At 40.7% G+C, this 15888-nt stretch overlaps 1 protein-coding gene across 18 annotated transcripts in view; it reads right to left on the bottom strand.

Moving 5' to 3' along the window:
- Positions 1-15546, bottom strand: part of USP40 (ubiquitin specific peptidase 40) — a 91836-nt gene extending 76290 nt beyond the window's left edge. For 8 of the 18 annotated variants that reach the window (XR_003435126.1, XR_003435125.1, XM_027117824.1 and 5 more), the window contains exons 1-7: positions 15452-15544; positions 14164-14381; positions 11525-11592; positions 9110-9223; positions 6309-6473; positions 4441-4587; positions 1235-1378 (exon numbers count right to left, since the gene is read on the bottom strand). Coding sequence is in view for 16 of the 18 variants with exons in the window: in XM_027117824.1 (XP_026973625.1) it covers positions 1235-1378; positions 4441-4587; positions 6309-6473; positions 9110-9223; positions 11525-11592; positions 14164-14362 (837 nt within the window). In the remaining 2 variants the exon portion in view is untranslated. The other 10 variants (XM_027117842.1, XM_027117870.1, XM_027117940.1 and 7 more) reach the window with 9 other exon arrangements.
- Between the last annotated feature and the right edge of the window lie 342 nt (positions 15547-15888).

Genomic DNA, 15888 nt, shown 5'->3' with positions numbered 1-15888 from the left:
GCAGTGAAAGCCAGGAATCCTAACCACTAGGTCACCAGGGAACTCCCATGACAAACTACTTTTTATAAAAGGACAAAAATTTTTCTATGAGATGATGGATGTTAACTAAACTTATTGTGGTAATCGTTGCATAATATATGTAAACCAAGCCCTCATTCTTCATACCTTAAACTTACACAGTGATGTATGTCAATAATTCCTCAATAAAAATGGGAAGAAAAAAAGAGAGTTAACTCAATTACTCCAGAAACAAAGCTTTTTCCAGGCAGCAAACAGGAGCGGAAGCATTCTGGAAAACCTGTTTATTCTACGCGCGCCAGTAACAGGCTCAGGGCCGACACATTAGAAGCTCTGAATGGAGATTAATATAATAACGAAACCAAAAAGCTCAGTAACTAGGCTTGAAGTAGAGAAAGCCCCACCTGAACTTTAGACCATTTAGAAAAGAGATTACTTTTATACATAGAAATTCAACAGCTGGCGAACAAATGTTCTGGACTTAAACATATAAAGAATGATCTGTAGTAAGAAATGCCTCAGTCTCATCACTCTGATCTTGGCATGTATACAATTACATAGAAAATATTTCTAAATAGCTTATAAAGTAAGTAGATTATGTCATTAATTTGCTTTTAAAACTTTTTCTTTCCCGTGTCTTAAGGATTACAAATTCTACAAATTCTACTAGTGACATCCAATTTGTTTACTTTCTAGATGCGCAATTCATTCTTGCATCTAAAGTAAACTAAATCCAAACAGGAATGTACTACTGAATGATAATTGTTCCTAACGCAGGGTCATTTCTAATTCTGTTCTTAAATTTTCATTTCAAAGTTTTTTCAAGGAGAGTTTAGTAAAAAGCACTGGGAACAAATCCATACTTTGGAAATTCAAAAGAACTGTGATAAACTAGTGGTTCTCAGCCGGGAGCAATTTTACCCACCTTCCCTCCCCGCTGGAGACACGGACATTTGGCAAAGTCTGAAGACATTTTTGTCACTACTGGGGGTAGAAGCGGGAGATGCTACCGTCATCTAGTAGGTAGAGGCCAGGGATGCTGCTTAATATCCTACAATACAGGGCACATCCCACCACAACAGAGGATTATCCAACTCTAAATGTTAACAGTGCCAAGGCTGAGAGATTCTGCACTAAGCCAACTGTAAACCAGGTCAATAAAAGATTCAATCTTGAGAGGGTAAAAGAAAGAATTTCAATACAAAATAGTTCAAACCTGTTCACAAAATGGCTTGAGATTGATCCGGAGAGGGAACGTATAACAGCTTGTTTCCTTGTATCGTTCACACTTCACAAAATCAAAATTAAATCTTAATAATGAAAAAGTAAGAAAGGGAGGCAGCTTACGCAATTTGGCCGACTGTCAAAAGAAAAAATTTTTAATTTTTAAAAGCTGAATCATATAGAAGAATACATAATGTTTCTTAAGATATAAAAAAGTGACCTATGACACAGTTTTAAGAGAAATATGTCCTTAAGTCACATAAACTAATCACCATGGACTCAATATAGCTCTTCATATAAACTCATCTATTTTTATGGGGCTGAAGGTGACATCACTCACTTATACCTACAACTAAATATTCACAACCCATTTGTATATTTTAATGTCACTATCCTAACAAAGCTATCTGATGAGGGTGCTCCCCCTTTAACAGTGCCTTTTTTAAAAAATAATTAATTAGTTTATTTATTTTTGGCTGCATTGGGTCTTCGTTGTTGGGTCTTCGTTGCTGCACGCGGGCTTTCTCTAGTTGCGATGAGTGGGGGCTACTCTTCGTTGTGGAGCGTGGGCTCATGATTGCAGTGGCTCCTCTTGTTGCAGAGCTTGGGCTCTAGGCACACGGGCTTCAGTAGTTGTGGCACGCAGGCTCTAGAGCGCAGGCTCAGTAGTTGTGGCGCACAGGCTTAGTTGCTCCACGGCATGTGGGATCTTCCTGGACCAGGGCTTGAACCCGTGTCCCCTGCATTTGCAGGCGGATTCTCAACCACTGCGCCACCAGGGAAGTCCAAACAGTGCTGCTTCTTTTTTTTTTTTAATTTATTTAATTAATTTATTTACTTTTGGCTGTATTGGGTCTTCGATGCTGCACGTGGGCTTTCTCTAGTTGCAGCGAGTGGGGGCTACTCTTCGTTGCGGTGCACGGGCTTCTCATTGCAGTGGCTTCTCTTGCTGCGGAGCACGGGCTCTAGGAGCACCAGCTTCAGTAGTTGTGGCACATGGGCTCAGTAGTTGTGGCTCGCAGGCTCTAGAGCACAGGCTCAGTAGTTGTGCTGCACGGGCTTAGCTGTTCCACGGCATGTGGAATCTTCTCGGCCCAGGGCTCGAACCCGTGTCCCCTGCATTGTCAGGTGGATTCTTAACCACTGCGCCACCAGGGAAGCCCCTCTAATAGTGCTTCTTTCCTGCCCGAGCCCTGGCCTTTTCACCTTTCACTTTCCCCCTAGGTCGCTGTGTCTACTTTACCTAGCAAACACACAGTTCTTATTTACTGAAGAACCGGAGCTCTTAACCTGTGACCTGGGGACGTGTTTCAATGGATCTGAACCGTTGAAATTATATGAAAATTGTATGTGTATATGTATTTTTCTGGGGAGAAGAGACACAGCTTTCATAGACTTTCAAAAGGACTGTAGCTCTTCAAATGTCGAGATCCATTGACTGGGGTTTTACAGTTCTTCAAAGCAGATAATAAGATATTTTTTGTTTTAATGCCTTGCTTTAAAACAAAACACTAAACTGAGCTACTTTTTATTTAAAAGGCATCAGCTTTTCCCAAGCCCCTTGCACTAAAGGCATGTGAGGAGGCAAAAAGAATCCTTCCCCATATTTAAAATTATCCATAATCATAAACATCTAACATTCCTAAAAATATATTTTAAACAATTCTACAAACCTAGTGGGTGAAAAGAAAAGTTAGATGAATATACAGCAACCTAACAACATGGCAGATTTTCAAACTAGCTCAAAAAAAAAAAAAATCTAAAAAAAGTGAGTAAATCAACTATAATGTGGCTGAGGAAAGAAAGACTGCTCAGAACAAGATGATCTGCATTAATTTAGGTAATGCAACCAAGCCTAACCTTAGAATGCAATAAATCTAACGCAACTAGAAGGCAATTTTTAAAGTATCAAGATCAAAACATTTCCATTGAAAAAGAATTAAACCAATGATAGAAAAGGTGCATACAAGAATTGCTTTTGTTTAACAAAAGGTTCTTATTTTACTAATGTGCAAATTAAGGTCAACCAAAAACTAAGAATGTGTTTAAGTGTCTTTCCAAGATGCTTCATCCTCTGAATTTTATATTTATTTTATTAGGTTGTAGTTGTAACACTAAAGAGGAAATACAAAATAAATAAGCAAAAAATAAACCTTTCTTTCGTTTTCATAAAGGGGCAAAGGCTAGATGGAAATAAACATTAAACAATATAAAATTCACCCTGGTTTCGAATCCTATTGTGAAAGCTACAGGCATGGGGTTTACTGTTTTCAATTGCATTTTCACCTATAATCTCCAGGATCCAAATCAATGTTGTGTGCTATCTGAATCAACCCTCACTCTCTCTGTTGGAAACTCAATACTGTCAGCTCTAGGAATAGAGCTAACGCTCTGTCTTAACAGAGTAACTGCAAAGATACATCTTTAGTGGTATTTCTTTAAGTCAGGGCTCAATAACCACTGGTTCAATTGAGTTCAAGGTTATCACGCTAATGAACAGCCTGTCGTATCATCTGCCAGCAGTGAAAGAGTTCCTACTGCAGATAATAATAGCAGCTGAGTTGATGCCATGTTGCAAAAGAAATCACTTGCTTAAATTTTGTCCTGCTTTTTTCCTGTATTTTGCTCTGTTGTACAAAGAGAAACCCTGGCACGCTCTGTCAAGCCCTGTAATTAACAAGATACGTACTTCCAGCTGGGGGAGGAGGAAAGGCCATATTGGGTTTGCTAGTCAGGGAGGAAATATACACACATCAATACAGTAAAATAACTGCAAATGTGAAAATAAAGAAAGCCATTTGTGCAGTGGTAGATCAAGAAAAGGAAAGCTCAACAAGCTTCCTGGCTGGCAGAAATAAAAATATATTGCCTTCTTCATAATGGTAACTTGCAAAAAAAAAAGGTTTATTTAAGAAACACTGAGGTACAGATAATTTTTTCCTGTGAGAAAAAGAAGCTGAGAGAACTGCTGGGTTGAAAGCTTAAAAAAAATTCTTTACTGTAAAAAATTAAAATACATACACACACACACACACAGACACACACATATAATATAAATGTCTTTTCAATCCTTAGTACTAATTAAGAGCTTCATGTATATCTTCAAGACACTTCCTACAAGTTGACTTCCCTCGACGGACCCTCCTGCTACCAAACACTGCGCAGGCACCCTTAGAAAAGGCAGGGATCTATCTTTACCTTTGCTGCTTTCACCAGCCTGTCACAAGTCCCACAGTGGTACAAGTTGTCGTAGTCAAAAACTTCCTCTTCCACATACATGTTCCAGAGTGCATCTTCCAAACCTGATACATTTCTGACCGCTACTGTGAGATCTAAGAAGTCTTCCTGAAATACACATGAATATAACATTGAAAAAACAATTCCACAGAGGCTCACAAACACATCACCAATTCATACATACACTGGGAAGAATCAGATTTTTTTTTTCTAAAACACATATATTTTTTCTATATATGAAGGTATAGATCTCCTGATTAGATACTGTGAAATTCATAACAATAAATTATTCTTTCTAAACCAAACTATAACTTAGCTTAAAATATATCAGGAACCAGTTTACGAGTTCACTATAGATACAACGAAACCTATTTTATCAGGAAATAAGACAAACCATTTAAAACACGAATTGAGAAGAGTATATGTACAGGGTTATTAGTGCTGTCTTAGTCTCTAGGCTGGCATGGCAAGGCCAGGGTTGGACTCTCTAATGTAAACTCTTCTTCCTCCCCTTCTGCTAGGGCTGGTTCAAGAAAAAAATTATTTTGAGCCAGGATACAAAGGTATTTTTACGAAAATTAAGAGTGCATTTTGCAAAATGCGAGTCTACCAATTCTACTAGAAGTACATTTGAATTATATTTCTAGTAATAAACAGTTACAGTTTGACAAGTTTAAATAAAGCACATTTATAATTTTGTGTGCATGTCTGAGCAACAGCATTACCTTAAGGGATTATGGGGATTATAAAATAATAGCACTAATTAATTAGTTCAAGGTGGAAACCTAAAGCAATAACATTCATATATGATTTATAATATAAATATGTGAAAAGTTAATGTCTGTAGTTTATAACATGCCTTCATATATGTTATGTTTTGAAATGACTTTGTGAATCATTACATTATACTGGTCAATCATACAGTAATCCAAAGACATACATACAACATCTTAATATTTCCAAACCAGGCTGGCCAAACCTTCTATTAGCACAGGCAATAAGGGCCAAAAAGTCTTTTTTATGCCCAACACTTTCATAAAAAATAGAAATATATATATACATATATATTCTAAAACAGCAATTAATGCAACATTTAGAAAATGGCATTTAATTATTTTACTCATATAGTCAAATACAGAAACTTTCTATAACTCTTGCCATAAAATAATATTTTTATTAAAGGACAACTGTTCGGTGATGAAATCATTTGCTATATAAGATTTGTAGTGCAAGTAGTGATTATTATATTTATATGAGCAAATTTCCAATTAGATGAAATAGGCAATCTCTGTTATGACAAAGAATGGAAGGTTACACTAGTTTAAACAGGATTATAATAGCTTTATATAAATAATATTTAAACCTAAGCACACACATACAAATGAACTTTCTGAGGAGTATCAATAAACTAAATCCAATATTTAATTACAGATTTGTCAATTTAAACATTCCTCAGTATTCTCCACTTTTATTACTTCTCTAAGTAACTTTCTTTATAATATTCCAACCACCAACCATGATGATATTGGCTTTTCTCATAAGGTCACTGGTCCCTACTTGTAAACACCCCCCAAATCTACTTTCTAAATATTAGAGTACTAAATAAAAGATTAAAGCTACATCTTAAGATATCTACTTCTTTCAGTTTACATGGAAAAATCTGGATTATAAACTTATAATCTGGGTGTAGCTAGAGTACAAGAAAAAAACTGATAAAGTTATTTCTAGTAATAAACACATTAATCCTCATGTGCTATAGATCACAGATTTAATTGCATGAATTATAATTTATGATTTAACTTATTACTAAAATACTCTTGCATATTCACCTGCTTTTCACTGACATTCTTACATTCTTTACAAACAATCTGGTTAACAATGGTTCCGTGATATAGACGATTGATGAGGTCATGGCCGGAGGTCCCAACTAAAGAAGTTTCCAAAGCACTAAAGAGAATTCGATTCAGTTCCTGTACATCATGTTGCCTCATTTCCTATAAAACAGGTAACTTTTAAATGTAATTTTGTGCTTCAGATTTTTAAAAACAGATTTGTAAAGTGATATTAGTTTAAAAACACAAGACTTATCTAGAAATCCAAAGGTAAGCCTCTATCAAAGGTAAGGATGACTATGCTAAACAAGCTGAGAGCAGGGTAAGAGATCACCACCTATTTTTACTTTTACTACAAAATGAAAATATAAACAGACGGTGTTCAGTGTGTACATATAACTCAATTCACTTGAAAACAGGAAAGTGCATTTATTTTGTGCGACACCATACGCATGGCCGTGCCACAGAGGGGAGCGGGGAAGAAGGAACACACAGGCACAGAGCAGTCTCTAAGAGCCGGCAGTGTGTGCACAGCAGAATCTCAGCTCAGAGGGACTGATAAACACTCTGAATTATCAGCATTTAAAAAGAACTAGAATTTACTGCTTTGATATATAGACCAACTAAAGGAAGACTAACACAGTGCTACTGAGAAAAATTCTGACGGAACCTGCTTCAATCTATGAATCATGCAACTGTATGTGAATAGGCTGAACTACTCCCAAAGAACCATTTATAAACCCAAAGCCAAGGGGCACACCAACACTTAGAAGTGGAGAAAACAAGAAAGAACCAGCACAGGAACCCGAGGAAGAGCCGGGAAGGGGAGAACCAGGAGAGCGAGGTCACGGGAACAGCGGAGGGGTGGTGGGCGCTACTACTGAGGGCTGTGGAGAGACGAGCAGTGTCTCCTGGACCTGGCATGAGGGTGCCAGAAGGGACTTGGACAAGCAGGTAGGAAGCGGGCAGAGAGCAAATGGAAGGCACAGAAGTAGAGGCAGTGAGGGACGATGACTTTGAAGATAAGTGTCTTGTGAAGAGAAGCTGATAAAGTAGATGGAAGCTGGAGTAACATGTGGGACTCGGGATCTTTTTCTTAGTTTTTAATACACAAGACACTAGATGATATAAATTTCTCCAATACCACTGGTTCTGATGGGACAGAAAACTTGTGGAAGTTTCAAGATCTGTTTCTGAACAATCCTAAATTCGGCAAAGGTGCCTCAGAGACCCTCTCTACCACTGCAGGTCCAGTCCTAGAGGGTTTACTACATGATTTTATTTAGAAATCAATCAATCAATCAATAAAGTTTTCAGTTTTCTAAGAAGTATGAAGCCAGCAATTGAGAGGAAGCTCATTATCAAAAACAAAGGGAAATCCATCAACTGATGACTAGGTTAAAAAGAAACACAAACCACCGTGGCATACCCATCCAACAGAAGACTATCTGGCAATAAAAAGGAATGAAGTGCTGATACATACTACGACATGAATGAACTTTGAAAACATTACTTTAAGTGAAAGAAGCTAGTTACAAAAGTCCACATATTACACAATACCATTTTTGTGCAGTGTCCAGAATAGGCAAATCCACAGAGAGAGAGATTAGTGGTGGCCAGGGACTCGGGAAAGGGCACACAGGGCGTGGGTGACTGGTAATAGGTATGGGGCTTCTTTTTGGGGTGGTGAAAATGTTCTAAAATTGACTGTAGTGATGCTTGTACAACTCTGTGAATATACTAAAAAAACCCACTGAATTGTACCCTTTAAAAGAGGGAAGCTTAGGGCATAAGAATTATATCTCAGTAAAGCAGGTTTTTTTAAAACAAGGAAAGAAAAAGGGAATTAGCCCTAAGCACCTGCCCTACACCAGAAACTCAACACACACTCTTTAGGGAATGTATTACACCCCATTGTACTGCCAAGCCCAAGCCCCACCTCTCTAACCACATGGCATCATCTAGTTAATGAGTGTTTCTGGTTAAAAGACAAGAGTTTATAGTTTATTTTTGAAGGCAACATACCCTTATTCTGATCACTGTCTCTTTAAATTCTGTGACAGTCTCCCATACCTTCATCTCTGCATCTATTCCATAAAAGAATACATCTATTCCATAAAAAACCGCAGACCTAGTTTTGATTTTATACAGCTAAGAGCTCATCAATATCGACAACACACATCTTAGTGCTGACAAATGTTTAGTGTTTGTATATAGTGAAATACTTTTTAGGAACTGAAACAAAAAAAGAGGAAGTCCACACACAGTAGGATACAGGAAGCAAATGAAGACAGTCAGGAGACAGGCAGGACAGTGAAAATGAAAAGACCTGCCGAGAATGGTTTCACTGTTTTGCTTGAAGCAAATGTTCAAATTGGAACACCCAGATTCAAGCACACAAGCACGCCAAAAAGGCAGACAACTACTGCCAGTCAGCTTTTTTAGTTGATAAGCAGTTTGCTATAAAAATGGCAATTTCCATTAATGTAACAGGTGGTATATCTCAACTAGACTACACAAATGGTAGAAATTATAAAAACCAGCTCTTATACTTCTTCTCCCTGTATCTTCAACCCTCTTCCCCCAACCCCAAATCACACTCATTCATAAAATCCTGGATACAGCCAAGTGTCTAAAAATGTTTTACTGGTTTGTAATTATCTAATATTAGAAGTAAATATTTAAACAATATCTTGAGACCGTAAGACAAAATTAAAGGAGAAGTTAGATAACATTATGAAGCCAGTGTTCAGTCTTTACTGCTGGTAACTTTTCCCTGGAGAAGCTGACCTTCGTACCTCATCACTGGTCCACCCAAAGCTGTCAGTGAGGTCTGTGGTGGACGCAGCTTCCTGGTCTAAGAGCAGAAGCTGTGCAAACAACCGCTGTAACTGCAAAGGTATGATTCGGACCTGAATGAGAAAAAAATGCATTTCTAAATATCTTTTAAATGTTGGCTGGGCCTTTTTAAAAGAACTGCATACTAATTTTCTCCTACCTCCTAGTTCATTTAATTCACTCAGGAGAAAATTTATAAATATTGTGAAGGGTGAATGAAGATTCATTTTTCTTTGAAAATTTTAATTCAATACAATTCTTAGCTATATTGACATAACAGATCAGTATTAAAACCCAAACAGGCCCTAATAAACCACCCAATTAATTAGAGAATGACAGTAATTCAAGTCTCTAATAGTTCATCCTTTCTCCAAAATACCTCAGTTACAGACATACTCCCTATGAGGAGGAATTTTCCAGTCACAAGTATCTCACAGGGCTGGCTGCACCCTCCATTGCTTTCTTCCTGCTGGCGCCACGCCCATTCCTGCCTGTGTGCTGTGGGCCAGGGCCCTGAGAAGGCTGCCTGGAGCCTGATCTGAAGACTGGACTTAAATATCTAAAGTAAGAACAAGCCTTTAGAAAACTTTATGGCAATTTTGCATTGCCACAGCATTTTTATTATATCCAATGAAAGTCTGATCTGCAACAGACTGTGCATTAAAAAAACGGGCTCTTTGCCACACAGGGAGTTTGAGAAGCGCTGGGCTGGATCATGAAAGACTCTTATTAAGAAGTACAGGGCTGGACTTCCCTGGTGGCGCAGTGGTTAAGAATCTGCCTGCCAATTCAGGGGACACGGGTTCAAGCCCTGGTCTGGGAAGATCCCACATGCCGCATAGCAGCTAAGCCCGTGCACCACAACTACTGAGCCTGCACTCTAGAGACCATGAGCCACAACTACTGAACCTGTGTGCTGCAACTACTGAAGCTGGCACACCTACACGCCTAGAGCCCATGCTCCGCAACAAGAGCAGCCACCGCAATGAAAAGCCTTCGCACTGCAACGAAGAGTAGCCCCCACTCGCAGCAACTAGAGATAAACCCTGCACGCAGCAACAAAGACCCAACTCAGACATACATAAATAAATAAATAAATAAATAAATTTATTAAAAAAAAAAAAGAATCTGCCTGCCAATGCAGGGGACACGGGTTCAAGCCCTGGTCCGGGAGGATCTCTCATGCCGCAGAGCAACTAAGCCATGCACCACAACTGCTGAGCCAGCGCTCTAGAGCCCACGAGCCACACCTACTGAGCCCATGTGCCACAACTACTGAAGCCCACGTGCCTAGAGTCTGTGCTCTGCAACAAGAGAAGCCACCACAATGAGAAGCCTGTGCTCAGCAACAAAGACCCAAGGCAGCCAAAAATAAATAAATGAATAAATAAATTTATTAAAAAAAAAAAAGTACAGGGTTTCCCTGGTGGCACAGTGGTTGAGAATCTGCCTGCCAGTGCAGGGGACACGGGTTCGATCCCTGGTCCGGGAAGATCCCACATGCTGTGGAGCAGCTAAGCCCGTGCGCCACAACTACTGAGCCTGTGCTCTAGAGCCTGCGAGCCACAACTACTGAGCCCACGAGCCACAACTACTGAAGCCCGCACACCTAGAGCCTGTGCTCTACAACAAGAGAAGCCACAATGAGAAGCCTGCGCACCGCAACAAGGAGTAGCCCCCGCTCGTCGCAACTAGAGAAAGCCCGCGTGCAGCAACAAAGACCCAACGTAGCCAAAAGTAAATAAATAAATGTATTAAAAAATGTATTAAAAAAAAGAAGTACAGATTTTATGGGACTTTCCTGGAGGTCCTGTGGTTAAGACTCAGCGCTTCCACTGCTGGGGGGCGTGAGTTTGATCCCTAGTCGGGGAACTGAGATCCTGCACGCCGCACGGCATGGCCAAAAAAAAAAAAAAGTACAGATTTTAGTCTGAGGGTGATAAAGTTCTGAATGATGTTTAAGCAAGGGAGAAACGTGATTAGATACGCACTTACAGTAAACCAATCCCTCACTCAGTTTACTTCCAGAATACCAAACTGAAAGAAGACTGGCCCCTTATTTTTTGTTGTTGCTACAAGTAAGTGCATTAAGCGGACTTTCTGGCGCGATAGTGCGGACAACTCGTGAGTATCTCCTTAATGCAGAGAGAGGTATGTCTAAAAAGCAGCAGCAGCATTGCATCTGCATAAGTAATTCTCTGTTGGAAGGGCAGTTCCCTTAACAGTAAGGTACAGGCCAAGACACTTTCTGAAAATAAAGATCATATTTGGTAATTAATAAAATTATTGATTCCTACGAATAAGCAACTTAATTCTTTCCTTAAAACATTTCCTCAGTACTCCAAAAAACCCCTGTGAATCAAAGATTTTAATACCTTTGCGTCAGGTTTATCCTTATCCTCTAACGAACCAAGCTCTTCCGGGCCAAGAGAAAATAAAGCTTCTAAACAAAAAAGTAGAATCACAGATGTAAATGACATTATCTCATTTTTGAAAATTGTTTTAGAAAGCCAAGGCCACCAGTAAGTAGAAATCAGTTAAAGATTCAGAAATATCACTTGACAATATTTACACCCTTAGCCTACCCATCTTGCTTTCTGGTAATGTTATTTTTAACCACTGACCCTATTAGAAAGTGGGAAGCTAAGGTTTCAACAAGGGAGAGCTGTAAAAGGAAAATTATACATATAAAAACCATAACATCAGAAATCTTTGGTGGTTTCCTATTGCCTACGGCAGTGGGTCCCAAAAGCCACATGAGGAACACTAGGAAATACACAATATAGAATAGTGTCACGTGTGTTTGTTCACAAGCCACACGTGAGACTTCCAACCATTCTTTCACAAGAAGGAGCACCTTTAACTCTGAGATAACGCCCTTACCATTTTGGTATGAAAATATCTTTTCTGCATTGAGGGTAATAACAGATGGTGGTGACCTTACCTGGAAAAAGACGTTGGCAACCCAGTGCCGGTCTCCAGAATTTGTTTATAATTCAATGTCTGGGTACGCCACCCAGTGGGGCGTATCTGAATCTTTTGGGAAGTCTGTATTCAAACAGATAGGAACACCTACTAGGAGACTCTGATATACTCCGGGGAGAGGAGGGATGGGACGGGTGTTGCCTTGCACTGAAAACCACTGCTGCCTTAGTGATTACTGTTATGTAATATTCCTCCTGAGCTCCCGGCAGGAACTGGGAAAAACACTACATGAAGGTTACAAACATAAAGGCTAAAGCATAGAAACCATACAAAGACTTCCACAATCGTCTCCCACTCCTCCCAGCTACACTGATCTGGGAGTACAGTGGAACCGAATCTAGTCCTATTCCTTAAAATATGATTCCAAAAAGTTCCCAAAATTTCCCCTCAGTTCTCCGCCAGTCCTTACCCTTTCCAAAGTGTACGCCTTCTTCAATAAGCTTCAGGATCTGCGCTACACCTTACTAGGAGTGTGCGAGTCACACTAAGGTGTCAGCCCATGGGCTTGGCCGGCCACCCACTTTGCTAGAGAGAAGGGGGCCCGGGGCTCTGAGCCCTTTCTTCTTAGCGGCGCTCTCCGTGACCTGCCTGCCGTCCCCAACAGTCGCCTTCCTCACCCTCTTCTTAAGGCTACTTTTCTACTTTAAGTTGCCCTTGAACTTCAATTATACTAAAACTTGGGAAAAACTTAACCTCCCTAGGAACCCGCTTATTCATGCTCCAAATTTCTAACGGTGGAACTACTGAAGGCACTGGGGGGATATTTTTATGGAGCGGATGGAGTCACAGACAAGAGGCAACACTCAAATCCACATGCACTTCGACCCATTAGAATGGCCCTGGGAAGGGGATAACGGTAATTATACACTAAATCTCTGGAGGCAGGAAGTCTCTGTAAGCTTAGAAGCAACAGAAAATGTCACAAAACTTTGCTAAATTTGGTAGTGGTGGGAAGGGGGATGAGATACTGGATACAGGATGAGCCAGGTTGTCTGTCCTCAGAATATGGAGGCATAGTGGGGAGCTGAGCTACAGTCATGGAGCTTCGTAGCTGGGGGCCCCCAATCAGGGCCATGTGAAGGCAGAGGAATCTTCACACTGAAATCAAGGGAACACAGAGACTAAGACCCTTGTGGAGGAAGCTAGTTTGCAGAGGAGGAACGGGACAAACATGTAGAGAAAAATAGGGGCAAGAAATCAAGGGTCCAAGGAGGTCAGGGTGGCTTCCTGTAGGTGGTTTCTAGGAGATTCCCCTATATTCTTACAGTAAACCTCCCTTTTAATTGAGCTACTTTGAGTGGGTTTCTGTTCCTTATACACAGTCCCTTATCTAACACCTTGGATCTCTGGAATTCAGAATTTCCAGATTTTAGAAAGGTAATATGAAGAAAGGGTCCAATATGTTAACATTACATCCCCAGCAGAGTCTGGGACAAACAGTATCTATTAGTCAAGGACTTAATATTCCTGTGACAAATGTATGACTGCTCACCCAAATAAGATAATTAAGACTATAAACAGTCTCACAGCAGGTCAGGCTCTCAGGCCAAACAAGTTCAGATTATTAGGTCAGGCTGTCAGAGTTTTCCAGATTTCAGAACTTCAGATAAACGATTGTGGACTGTATGAATAATGTGACAACCCCTCCCCACTCCAAAAGGAAGCATATAACTGTACTGAGTAACTCTGGTTTACGTGTTTATTACTTTGAGAAACTCAAAAATACAAATGGTGTACAATAATGAAGGCTGGCACTCATGACAAAATTGTCTATGTTGTACTTTAAATGATAGGAATTAGAAAAGAAATACATTGCCTTATTTTTTTTATCTTGTTACTGAACATCACTGTTATCACACAGAAAATATTCATAATTTAAGCTTCACATTCCTCTGCAGAATTACCAATTTGTGTCCCTCATTAGCAACAATTAACACACACTGTCGAATACACTTGTGATTCTGCATAACTAATTACAGGTGGATACGAGGATACGTATTACCAGCCAAGTGCATGTAACATAGCATACCTCTGAATTCAGGTGTGAAATGAAGAGTCTGAAGGAGGGAATTGAGGTAACAGGTTCCACCCTGATTTCTGATTCCACTTAAATTGGTGAATTCTCTAGGCGCAGGTGGCTCCAAAGCTTTGGTCTTTAATTTCTTCCCTTTTCCATAATGATCATTTGACACACTGGAATAATCCTCTTCAAACAGGTCACCAAACATTGTGAAACTAAACACTACCCTTAAAAATATATAACATGTTATATAAACGTTTTTATTTTTAAAACAAAACTTCCCCACATCTCCCTTTTATACTTGGGAGTCTCCATTTTAAGTCACTCTTTAGAAAGTACAGACAGTAGTTCGGGCTTTGGAGGCAGCAAGACCTGAATTTTTTCATCCCTGCTCCACACTACCTGTGCGACCGTGGGCAGCTTACTTAACCCACGTTCTTATAAGTAAAATGCGATACCAACTGTCACGCAGGGTCATTTAAACAATCAAATAACATAATGAAAGGCATTTAGGGTACAGGGTTTAGCCCACAATAAATGACAGCTGTTTTTAAAAAGGCATATTGATATCACTAGTGAAAAAAGAAAGAAAACCCATCAATACACCTAATCTGCTGAGGGGGTAGAGCCAAAGCTAGATTCTGAGCGTTGACAATGGCCTAGGGACCATGAATCACTTCCTAAAATCTCTGCTTCTCAAACTCCTTGCACCAGATCATGACACTTAAATAAGTTAAACGGAACAAATTAATCTTTATAGTAGTTTAGTACACGGCCCCGAAGCCGGACAGCCGGGTGGAGATTCACTGGGGAAAAAACACTGCCATTTAAATAATGGAGCCTCGAGGGCTTTACAACATGTATCCATCCGGTGATCCCAACATTAGCTCCTGGGGTCTAAAGAATCCGCTCAAGGTCTCATATCGAGTGTGGAGGAGGGTCACCTGGAGACGAGAAAGGCCAAGCGCCTAGCACAGTTCCTAAGGGATAGGAAACGCTGAAATGCAATTATTTGCCTTTTCAACCCGTTCCTCAGAAGAAAAGCACAAAAAATGGAACTTGAAAGTGTGGCCTCGCACGCGTGGTCTAGATTCCGGTCTCCTCCGCTCCACGTTCAGACTAGGCCCTCAAGCCCTCCAAGCCACCGGGCCCAGGGGCGCGAGGAGGCAGAGGTCCCCGAGGCGGGGGACCGCAGCCCCACACCAGGAGGACGCCGCAACCCGGGGCCGGCCCGGGCAGCCTCTCGCCTCGGCCCCTCTCATCCCTCCCGAGATCCCCGGTCGCAGGCCCCACTTACTGCCTAAAGCCCAGACCCCCGCCCCGGCCAAAACTCGAAGCGAAAGAACGCGCCGCTACCGGGGACCGCCATATTGACGTCAGCAGCCATATTGACGTCAGCAGCCATCCCGCGGCACCGCGCGTGAGCGATTTATGGAACGCACGGACTACGTCTCCCAGGATGCCCAGCGGGGTAGCGCCGGCCCGCGGCGCAGGGCTTTATGGGCAATGTAGTTCTTTTGGCCTGAGAATGCGGGAGTCGTGTTGGTTGGACAGTGCTCGCTTCCTTGTCTGCTGGCGGGTTCGCGAGTCCGCTCGGTGAGCCGACCACTCATTCGTTCACTTTTTAAAGTTTATTTTTTTATAGTGTTTATTTATTTTCACTTGTTGACAGTTTTGATTGATTTATTTATTTATGGCTGTGTTGGGTCTTCCTTTCTGTGCGAGGGCCTTCTC

Source organism: Aethalodelphis obliquidens, unplaced genomic scaffold (genome assembly GCF_003676395.1).
Source record: "Aethalodelphis obliquidens isolate GAN/ISIS:26980383/991018 unplaced genomic scaffold, ASM367639v1 scaffold2, whole genome shotgun sequence".
Taxonomy (NCBI): Eukaryota; Metazoa; Chordata; class Mammalia; order Artiodactyla; family Delphinidae; genus Aethalodelphis; species Aethalodelphis obliquidens.
This window is presented reverse-complemented; position numbering and strand designations above follow the sequence as displayed.